The sequence below is a fragment of the Herpailurus yagouaroundi genome, unplaced genomic scaffold, assembly GCF_014898765.1.
Source record: "Herpailurus yagouaroundi ecotype Mexico unplaced genomic scaffold, PumYag 28, whole genome shotgun sequence".
NCBI classification, from domain to species: Eukaryota; Metazoa; Chordata; class Mammalia; order Carnivora; family Felidae; genus Herpailurus; species Herpailurus yagouaroundi.
In genome coordinates this window covers 123,594,049-123,605,133 of record NW_024412376.1, presented here as the reverse complement: position 1 = coordinate 123,605,133, position 11,085 = coordinate 123,594,049, and the positions used below count along the sequence as shown (strand labels likewise).

Sequence of the window (11,085 nt, the reverse complement as noted above, 5' to 3'; positions counted from 1 at the left end):
GAAGTGGTGGCGGAACGGCAGCTCCCTGGTCACGGCTAAATTGACGGGCTCATCCTAGTAGCGGTGGCCGTCGGGGCCCTGTCCTGTCTCCGTCTTGGAGGACCCGCCTCGGCACAGCCGGGCCCGGTCCAGCCTTGTGGTAAGCCCTGGGCCGCGGCTGCCCAGTAGTTCCATCGGCGCGGAGAGACTAGCAGACAGGCGGGCGCCAAGGTCTGAGGCAGCGTTTCAGCCCATCTGTTGGCTCCGCGTCCGGGGTCGGGTACCTCTCACTCCTCTGTCTGGCCTCCCTTTCGCCCCGTGTCTGGGTAAGGCGCAAAGCCCGCTAGGAGCATCCACCAGCTCCCTGCTGCCCTGCGGGCTAACCGCAATCCTCACACATCCCTTCCTGGTTTCATCCATAAGAACCAGATTTCATTTGTGCAAAACTGCCGTGATCGTTTGTGTTTTGACGTGGACCAGGAGAGGAGGGCGTAACAGTGCCTTCTTTGTCCAAATACACATTTCTTCTAAATCTTTAAGGCGCATTCCCCTGTCTCTATGCACAGTTTTCTGGATGACAGTGCCTCCGTTTGCTATGTTGTCTCGATAGCGTACGGGGCGTAACCCACGCGGGCACTCACAATGACAAACTCTTTGTCACGCTGTGTAATGGTCCAACTGAGTTTAAGGAAACAAAAACCAACACAGTAAGCAGTGGCTGACTGCTTCTGGAACGTGGTCAGACGTGGATTTTTTTTTTTTTAATTTTTTTTTTTTTTACATTTATTTATTTTTGAGAGACAGAGACAGCGTGAGCAGGGGAGGGGCAGAGAGAGAGAGTGAGACATAGAATCAGAAGCAGCAGGCTCCAGGCTCGGAGCTGTCAGCACAGAGCCCGATGCAGAGCTTGAACCCTCTAGCCGTGAGATCATGACCTGAGCTGGAGTCAGAAGCTCAACTGACTGAGCCACCCAGGTGCCCTGAGACGTGGATTCTTAAACCCGGAAAATAGCTTTAGAGGATTTCTAGTGATTTATTCCCTGACTTACACGAAAATACTCTAAAGACTCGACCCTTAGGATGTAAATGCCACGAAGGCACGGCTGTTCTTGTCTTGGTGAACTTGTCTGTCATACTCGCTTCTAACCTGGAACAGTGCATTGCCCTTAGTAGGCATCAGTATTTGCTGAATAAATAAGGGTGCCATAGTGCTTTTCATTATGCCTAGCTCCTTTATGAGGTATAGCCAGTCCTCTCTTGCTTTACACTTACCTTACACTCAGTTGTTGATTTTGTCCAAAGAGGGATGGTGTGGTAAACGTTGGCCACTATCAGCCACTCATTTGACCAGTTTTTATTATTCAGTTCAGGTTATCTCAAGAGGTACTTGCTGACTACGTAAGAAAGAACACAGAACCTTGCTGGAGCACCTCTTCCTCTCTCTTTCAAGAGAGTTCTAGAGATCTCTAAGCTTATGATCTCATGGACCAATTGGACTGCAAGTGCCTGATTGTTTAGTAAATAGGGAAGTTCCTTAGCAATTGAAAGAAGAGATCAGTTTGTTTGTTTTTTTTCAACGTTTATTTATTTATTTTTGGAACAGAGAGAGACAGAGCACGAACGGGGGAGGGGCAGAGAGAGAGGGAGACACAGAATCGGAAACAGGCTGCAGGCTCTGAGCCATCAGCCCAGAGCCCGACGCGGGGCTCGAATTCACGGACCATGAGATCGTGACCTGGCTGAAGTCGGACGCTTAACCGACTGCGCCACCCAGGCGCCCCAAGAAGAGATCAATTTGGATTAAGATGTTTATTGAATCAATTTCATGTAAACCATGAAGTGTAATTAGGGTTTGGTTAGATGATATTCCCTGCATGAAAAAGCACCTAAGCAAAGATTTAAAGACTGCACTGAGCAGAGGGCTTGGAGTGGAAGATTTGTATATGGGAACCTTAGGAAAATGTTGAGCAGTGGCATGTTGTGATGAAAGCTATGTTTTAATATTATTTGTTTATCAAGGGTTTGGAGATTGTGGAAGCTTCCAAAGAGATAACCTTTGGACTTGGTTGATGTGAACCTGGATTAGTGTGTTAGCAGTGGGAACAGAAAGGAAGGGTAAATTATATATAGATGAGAAATCAGCAGAACGTGGCAGCAGATTTTGTGCTGACAATGGAGGAGGATAATCAAATATGACAGATTTTGAACCTGGACATTTGCTTACAAATGTGAGTTGGAAAGGGAAATCTTAGGAAAACTATAGTTGTCATGTTATTTGGTGCTATCATTTTGCTTAATTTTGAAATGCCTGCTAGGTTTTTGCCAAGTTCTAGGAATACACAGATGAATAAGGCATGATCTTTTCCTACAAAGAGCTACCTTTAATGTGGGAGAGAATTCAACTAACTAGAAATTATGGTTTGTAAGTGCTATGTTAGCTGAGTAGAGGGGAAGTGTTTGAGAAATATAAAAGGAATTATTCTTCTTGTATGTGTGATTATTTCACAGAAGAGGTGACATTTTAGCAGGATCTTGGAAGAATGGGCTGGAATATTTAGGGGGAAAAGAATACCAGGAAAAGGAAATTGCATGAACAAAGCCCAGAGATAGAAATGTAAAGTGGCCGTTATGCAGTGTATCTTGGACATCAGGTGGAGTAGAGCTTTTAATGCAGTGTCTAGGCCCTAGAACATATTAAGTGATTAGTAACATGGACACAAATTTTTTGCAATAGGTGGAATAGAGGTTAGGATGGGTGAAGATGTAATGAGATGGAGAAGAAAACAATTGGGGAAAATTGGCTTCTATAGCCTCTGCAGGGTAGATGGTGACATCATTTGCAGAGAGGGTGGAGGCTGACAGTAGAGTTGGGAATTGAAGAAGGTGAATAAAGATTTGCAGCACACTGATGGGGAGTAGGAAGGGGTCCTCAAAGGAAGTGTTAAAGGATTGCGGGGCAACACTGAAAGTCTAGCTTTCACTGGATTTAGATACTTGTAATGAATGCAGTGAACATGGACATATGGCCTTCTTGTGTGGTATATGGTATCCCATGAGAAGTGGAGAAAAATACAGTTCATGGAAATTGATAAAACATGGTGAACAAGTCCACAGAATAAGATAATTGAAGGAGACACTGTGGGTGAATGCTACCTGCAGGCTAAGTGGAAAAGAAATTAAGCTCGGAGAGGCCAGGTAGATGATAACAGGAAGGAGAGGTAGGTCAGAAGACTAGAGGCTAAGATGAGGTGAAAAAGGAATGAAAGTTGGAAACTGTGATTTTTTGTGGCAAAAGCAATTTTCTGAGTTGGAGCAGAGATCGAAGTTTCACAGATTGAGTAAAGTATAGGTGATAACCTAGTTTCCAAAAATGGCATCATATTGTAAAAATTCATTCTGTGTCATTTATTTCAAACTCATAATTTCTTCGTTTTCCCATATAAAGGGTGTTAGAAGTTAATTTCCTAAGCACGCTTACCTGTATGAAGTATTACACATTTACATTGGAAATAGTAATATATACACAAATATATATATTTCAAAATAAAGTTGAAAAGACATTTTTAAAAATATCTAACTTAAGTTGATATTTGAAAAAAGGCATTGAGTTAAGTGAGAAAAAGGTAAGTGGAAACCTATTTCTTTATGATAGCTTTATTGAGATATAATTCATATGCCATAAAATTTACCCACCTAAGCATATAATTCAGTAGTTTTTAGTATATTCACAAGGTTATATAACCATCAGTACTAATTCAAGAACATTTTCATCACCCAAAAGAAACTCCTTTCTCGTTAACAGTCACTCCCCATTTCTCCTTGCTCCTACCCCTAGCAACCATAAATCATTCTGTCTTTATGGGTTTGTCTACTCTGAACATTTCATGCAAACAGAATCATAAAATATGTGGTCTTTTAACTGGCTTCTTGCACTTAGCATAATATTTTCAAGTTTCATCAGTGTTGTAGCATGTATCAATATTTCATTTCTTTTTAATGACCAAATAACATTCCGATGTGTAGATATTCATTTTGTTGTATCAGTTCATTAGTTGGTGGATATTTGAGTTGTTTCTATGTTTTGTCTATTGTGAATAATACTGCTATGAACATACATGTACAACATTTTGTGTGGATGTATATTTTCAGTTCTCTTGAGTATATACCTAGGAGTGGAATTGCTGGATCATATCGTAATTTTATATTTAACTTTTTGAGGCACTGCCAAACTGTTTTCCAAAGTGGCTGCACCATTTTACAATCACCAACAATGTATGAGAGTTCCTTTTTCTCCACATCTTTACCAACACTTGTATTTTTAATTTTAGCCATTCTGGTGGGTATAAAGTGGTAGGTAGATACATATTTGATTTTGGTTTGCATTTACCTAGTGGTTAATGATGCTGAGCATCTTTTCTTGTGCTTATTGGCCATTTGTGTATTTTCTTGGGAGAAATGTCTATTCAGATCCTTTGCTCAGTTTTTAATTGGGTTATTTGTTTTTTTTATTGTTGAGTTATAAGAGCTCTTTATATAGAAAATTAATATTCAAAAATTGAGCATGGGTTTTTTTCTTAAAAAAATTTTTTTTTGTATCATAGTATTTGATAAGCACGTCTAAAGATTTTAAAGTTTGATAACACTGGTTCTCTAATTTCCTTTCCAAACATAAAGCTTTTTATTTTTATGGTATAGATATGTTGATGTATTAAATCATTCTTCCTATGCTTATTAGCTATAAATAAGATCATTTTTTAAATTACAAATGGGACAATGAAGGACAATGATTTTGAGAATAAGCTCAATATCTATACTCTCAATTTTTTTAGCTGATTAAAAATGACAGCAATCAAGCATGCGTTACAAAGAGATATTTTTACACCAAATGATGAACGCCTGCTGAGTATTGTCAATGTCTGCAAAGCAGGAAAAAAGAAAAAGAACTGTTTTCTGTGTGCCACAGGTGGGTATTTAGTAAGAAAAAGCTCTTGTTTGGCATTCTTTTATTGTTTTAGTCCCTAGGGGACTTTTCCTCCTTGTTTTTAAAATTCTCGTTGTTTCTATAATTGGAAAAACTGTTGGGCCAACAAATTCATTTTTTTAAATTGTGTTTAATTAAGGGGTGCCTGGGTGGTTCAGTGAGTTAAACATCTGACTCTTGATTTCGGCCCATGTCATGACCTCACACTTTGTGAGATTGAGTTGAGTTGGGCTCTGCACTGACAGCACCAAGCCTGTTGGGATTCTCTCTCTCCCTCTCTCTCTGTTCCTCCCTCCCTCGCTGCCCCTCACTGCCTCCCCTCTCAAAATAAATAAATAACTTAAAAAAAATTGTCTTTAATTAAATATTGAGTAGATACCAAAAAATCTATGCCATATATATAAGGTGTGAAGACTAGCCATACAGTGAACACGTGTGCTCACTACCCAGTATAAGAAGAATATTACCATTACCTTTGAAGTGTCCTGTGTGCCCTTTCCATTAAAAAAAAAAAAAAAAAGTTATTTTTTTTTGTTTTTTGGTTTTTGGTTTTTTTTGAGAGAGAGAGAGAGAGAGAGAGCACATGAGCTGGAGAGGGGCAGAGAGAGAGAGGGAGAGAATCCTAAGCAGGCTCCAAGCTGTCAGTGCAGAGCCCAATGTGGGGCTCAAACCCATGAAACCATGAGATTATGACCTGAGCTGAAACTAAGAATCCAATGCTTAATCGACTGAGCCACCCAGGCATCCCCTGTGTGCCTTTTCCTAATCCCATTCCCTTTGCTCACTTATTAAGAGGTAACTGGTATCCTGAATTTTGGTTTAGTCTTTCCTTGCTTTTCTTTATCATTTTACTATCTGTCTGTATTTGTTTGTAATCTCAGATAACATATTGTTTAGTTTTGCGTTTCTTTGAAATTTGCATGAATTGAATCCTAGTGCATATATTCTTTTGTGACTTTTTCCACGCAGCATTATGTTCATGTTCATGACTTTTATTTCCGTTCTTTCATATAACCATAATTCTTTGATTTTCACTCCTATGAGTGTTCTACTCTATGAGAGTACCATTTATTTACACATCCTACTAGTGATGAACATTAGGTTTGTTTTCAGGTTTTACTGTTGAGACAGCCCTTCTGTGAGCATCTTTGTCCTTGTCTCTTAGTGTATACAGGCAAGAAGTTTCTAGGGTAGATACCTAAATGTGTGATTGTTGGATTATAGGTATGTGAATGCTCAACACTACTGTACTACCAGATTTTTTTCAAAAGTAGTTACACTGGCTTTCAATCCCACAAGCAGTGTGTATTTTGTGTTCTTTCCCCACATCCTAGCGAAAACTTGGCTTTGACTTAAGCGTGTAAAATATCTCACTGTGGTTTGAATTTCATTTCCCTGTTAGTAATGAATTGGTGAATTAAATCTTTTCATGAATTTATTGGCCACTTACTTTCCTTGTTTTAGAAATTTGTCTTAAAGCCTTTTGCTCATTTCTCTCTTGTGTTGGTTGTCCTTTTACTAATTTGTACAAGTTCTGTATATTTACTGATTTTATGTTGGTTATATGCATTCCAGTTTGTGCTTTGTGTATTAGCTTTTTATGATGCCTTTTAATGAAATTTGTAAGTTTAGTAAAATCAAATCAATCTGATCCTTTATGGCTTCCGCTTTTGTTTAAAAATTTTTTCAATGTTTTTGAGAGAGAGAGACAGACAGAGCATGGGCAGGGGGAAGGGGGAGAGAGAGGGAGACACAAAATCCGAAGCAGGCTCCAGGCTCTGAGGTGTCAGCAGAGAGTCCAACATGGGGCTTGAACCCAGAAACTGTGAGATCATGACCTGAGCTGAAGTTGGATGCTCAACCAACTGAGCCACCCAAGCGCCCCTCAAATATAAGTGTTTAAAATATAGACGTATGTATGTGTATGTGTATATATACATATATATATACATATATACATATGTATATATATACATACATATATGTATATATATATACACATACACATACATACATACACACTTCCCTGGAGTAATAAAAGTATTCTCCTACACTGTATTTTAAGATTTTTATAATTTTGGGGCACCTGGGTGGCTCAGTCGGTTAAGCGTCCGACTTCGGCTTAGGTCATGATTTCACAGTTGATGAGTTCGAGCCCCGCGTTGGGCTCTGTACTGACAGCTCAGAGCCTGGATCCTGCTTTGGATCTGTGTCTCCCTCTCTCTGCCCCTCCCTGCTCACACTCTGTCTCTCTCTCAAACATAAACATTAAAAAAAATTAAAATTTTTATAATTTTGCCCCTCATGTTTTAGTTTTTAATTTAACTGTGTCCGTGTTTGTAGTGATGAATGTGAGTGTGCCTATTTCTGGGTTCTCTTTTATATCTGGTTTTTATTTTGTCTTGTTTTGATTGTTTATTTTTCCACTTATTTTAGAATCAATTTGATAAGTTCCAGATTTTGTTGGGATTTTAATTAGAATTGTTTTGAATATGTTGTTCAGTTCGAAGAGAACTTGCACTTTCATAATATTGAGTCATTTTGTCAATGGACAGGGTGCAGTTCTCCATTTATTTAGGTCTTCTTAATGCCTTTCAATAAGTTTTAGCGTTTTAAAAATTCTTTTTTTAATGTTTATTTATTTTTGAGAGGGAGAGAGAGTGAAAACAGGGGAGAGGCAGAGAGAGGGAGACACAGAATCTAAGGCAGGCTCCTGGTTCTGAGCTTGACAGCCTGACGCAGGGCTCGAACTCACGAACTGCAAGATCATGACCTGAGCTGAAGTGAGATGCTTAACTGATTGAGCCACCCAGGTGCCCTAGTTTTAGAGTTTTAAAAGGCTTTCAAGAAGTTGTATAGTTTTAAATGTTTTTCACCTGTTGTATTTATTCCTAGATTTTTTGATACGATCATAAATAATTTATTAGCATTAATATATTTTTGAAGTTTATTTTGAGAGAGAGAGAGAGAGTGAGCATGCACATATGAGCAGGGAAGAGGCAGATAGAGGGTGAGAGAATCCCAAGCAGGCTCCATGCTGTCAGCCCCAACTCCGGGCTGGACCTCCCAAACTACGAGGCCATGACCTGAGCCAAAATCCAAGAGTCTGGATTCTTAACTGACTGAGACACCCAAGCACCCCATCATTAATACATTTTTAAGACTTTAATTTTTTAGAGCAGTTTTAGGTTTACAACAAAATTGAGGAAGGAGGTACACACATTTCCCTATACCCCCTGCCCCCACATATGTTTGGCTTCCCCCTTTATCAATAGCACTGGCAACATTGGCAATAATTTGTTACCAAGAATGAAGCTACATTGACACATTATAATCACTCAAAGACCATAGTTTCCCTTAGGGTTCACTCTTGATGTACATTGTATGGGTTTGGACAAATGTATAATGGCATGTATCCACCATTGTAATGTCACAGAGTATTTTCACTGCCCTAAAAATCCTGTGTGTTCTGCCTGTTCATCTCTCCCCCAGCCCCTACCCTTTCCAACCACTGTTCTTTTTACTGTTTGCATGGCTTTGCCTTTTCTAGAATGTCATATAGTTGGAATCAGATACTATTTAGCCTGCTCAGATTGGCTTCTTTTACTTAGTAGTATGCATTTACATTTCCTCCATGTCTTTTCATGGCTTGATAGCTCATTTCTTTTTAGCACTGAATAATATTCCATTCCTGAGTGTACCAGTTTATTTATCTACTCACCTACTGAAGGATATCTTGACTGTCAATTTGACAATTATGAATAAAGCTACTATAAACACCCATGTGTGGATTTTTGCATGGACATAAGGTTTCAACTCCTTTGAGTATGATTGCTAGATCATATGGTAAGAATGTGTTTAGTTCTGTAAGAAACCACCAAACTCTCTACCAAAGGGGCTGTACTGTTTTGCAGTCCCACCAGCAATGTTTGAAAGTTGTTCCACATTTTTGTCAGCATTTGGTGTTGTCAGGTTCTAGAATTTGGCCATACTAATAGGTGTGTAGTGGTACCTCGTTGTTTTAATTTGCATTGCCTTGATGAAATATGGTGTTGAGTATCTTTTCATATGCTTATTAGTTATCTGTATATCTTCTTTGGGGAAGTGTCTGTTAAGGTCTTTGGCCATTTTTTAATCTGTTTTTTGTTTTGTTTTGTTTTCTTGTCAAGTTTTAAGAGACCTTTGTATATTTTGGATAACATTCCTTTATTAGATGTGTCTTTGGCAAATTTTTTTTTTTTTTTTTTTTTTTTTGCAGTCTGTGGCTTGTCTTCTAATTATCTTGATGTTGTCTTTTGCAGAGCAGAAGCTTTTAATTTTATTGAACATTAATACATTTTAAAAATCATTTATTGTTAGCATCTAGAAATAATTGGTTCTTTATGTGGATTTCTATATCTATCAATCTTGCTAAACTTTCTTATTAATTCTAATAATTTGTCCATACACTCTTTGTAAATAGTGATATTTTCTTCCTTCCTTTATAGTCTTTATATTTTTTATTTATTTTTGTTACTTTTGTCTGCTGGTTAGGACCATCAATACAGTGATCTCAAAGGGATTATCATATATGATAATTGCGGGTTTTTTGTAGCTGTCCTTGATGGTACTAGGGAAGTTCCCTTCTATTCCTGACTTCTTACTTTTTTTTCTTTTTGATTTTTTATCATGAATGGATGTTCAGTTTTATCAAATGCTTTTTCAAATCATTGAGATTATCATACACTTTTCTTCCTTAATTTGTTAGTGTGGTGAGTAATGGTACTTGGTTTTTCAAATAATAAATTGAGTTATTGGAGTAACCTAACTCAGTGATGATGTACTATATGCCATCTATTATAGCATATATTATTTTTTTATGCACCACTAAAAAATGCTGCAATATTACTTTGATTGTTAAGATATATTCTGATTTCAGAGATGTTAAAATGTGGGAAAAAATGTACATCTCACACTTGGTAAAATATTATCTTTTGTATATGCCCCTGAATTAAGTTTGCCAATGCAGTATTTATTCATAATTATTTGTACATTCGTAGTTATAAGATTTTTCACCCATGTTCATTAGTGACATGGTCTTGTAATTTTCTTTTGTATACTGTCTTTGGCCTTGCAACCAAAGTCATAAGGTAAGTCGGGAGTGTTCCCTTGTTTTTTGTACAGTGGAATAGTTATGTGCATTTGGAATGTTTCCTTGGAAAGCTTGGCAAAAGGTACCAGTAAAACTGTGTTAGACTAAGTTTTGGGGGAGAGATTTTTCACTTCACTTTCTTTAGTGGTTGTAGATTTTCTATTCTTAAGTCATTTTTGGTAATTTACATTTTTTAGAGATTTAACCACTTCATCTAAATTTTTTAATGTATTGGTATTCACTCCAATCCATCCAGTATTCTGCTGCTAGAGTAGTTTTTAGAAACAAGTTAAAGCATGTCATTTCCCCAATTAAAATCCTCTAAGAGCACCCCTACAACCTCAGATAAAGGTCCTTTGTGATCTGAACTTTCATCTTTTTTGGTAACTTTGTTTCCATCCACTTTATTACATGTATAATCCATACTGAACTACTTATTGTTCTCTGAATCGGTGTTAACGCTCTTTCAAGCCCCTTTGGCTTTATGTATGGCAGTCATTCTTTAGAGCTTTTTTTCTTTAAAAAGTTTATTCATTTATTTTGAAAGACAGAGAGTGAGCACATGTGTGCAGGAGGGGCAGAAAGAGAGAGAGAAAGAGAGAGAATCCCAAGCAGGCTCTGCACTATCAGCATGGAGCCCGATGTGGGACTCGAACTTATAAACTGTGAGATCATGACCTGAGCCGAAATCAAGTGTCGGATGCTTAACTGACTGAGCCACCCAGGCACCACTAGGACTCTTTTTATCTACCTCATACTCTTCCTTCAAAACTGGTCTGAAGCTTTACTTCTCAAGGAATCTGCCTCTCTGACCCTGTCATCTGAGATTTAGATGTTCTTTGATACTTTGTGCATCCCTCAGTCATAGCATGTGTTAGGAAATACTACTCCTAACTGGTTTAACATAATATATAATACTGGTTTAGTATCATGTACAGGCACCTGACAACTGTATTTGCAATGAGTAAATGAATGGACGAAGAATAAGTGAGTG

At 38.0% G+C, this 11,085-nt stretch overlaps 1 protein-coding gene across 8 annotated transcripts in view; it reads left to right on the top strand.

Annotated features, from left to right (window-relative positions):
* The first annotated feature begins 12 nt into the window (after positions 1-12).
* EXOC1 (exocyst complex component 1) overlaps positions 13-11,085 on the top strand; it is a 62,137-nt gene continuing 51,064 nt past the window's right edge. For 4 of the 8 annotated variants that reach the window (XM_040483061.1, XM_040483075.1, XM_040483093.1 and 1 more), the window contains exons 1-2: positions 13-139; positions 4,809-4,942. In XM_040483061.1, coding sequence (XP_040338995.1) covers positions 4,819-4,942 — 124 coding nt within the window. In that variant the 5' untranslated portion in view covers positions 13-139; positions 4,809-4,818. The other 4 variants (XM_040483112.1, XM_040483096.1, XM_040483103.1 and 1 more) reach the window with 2 other exon arrangements.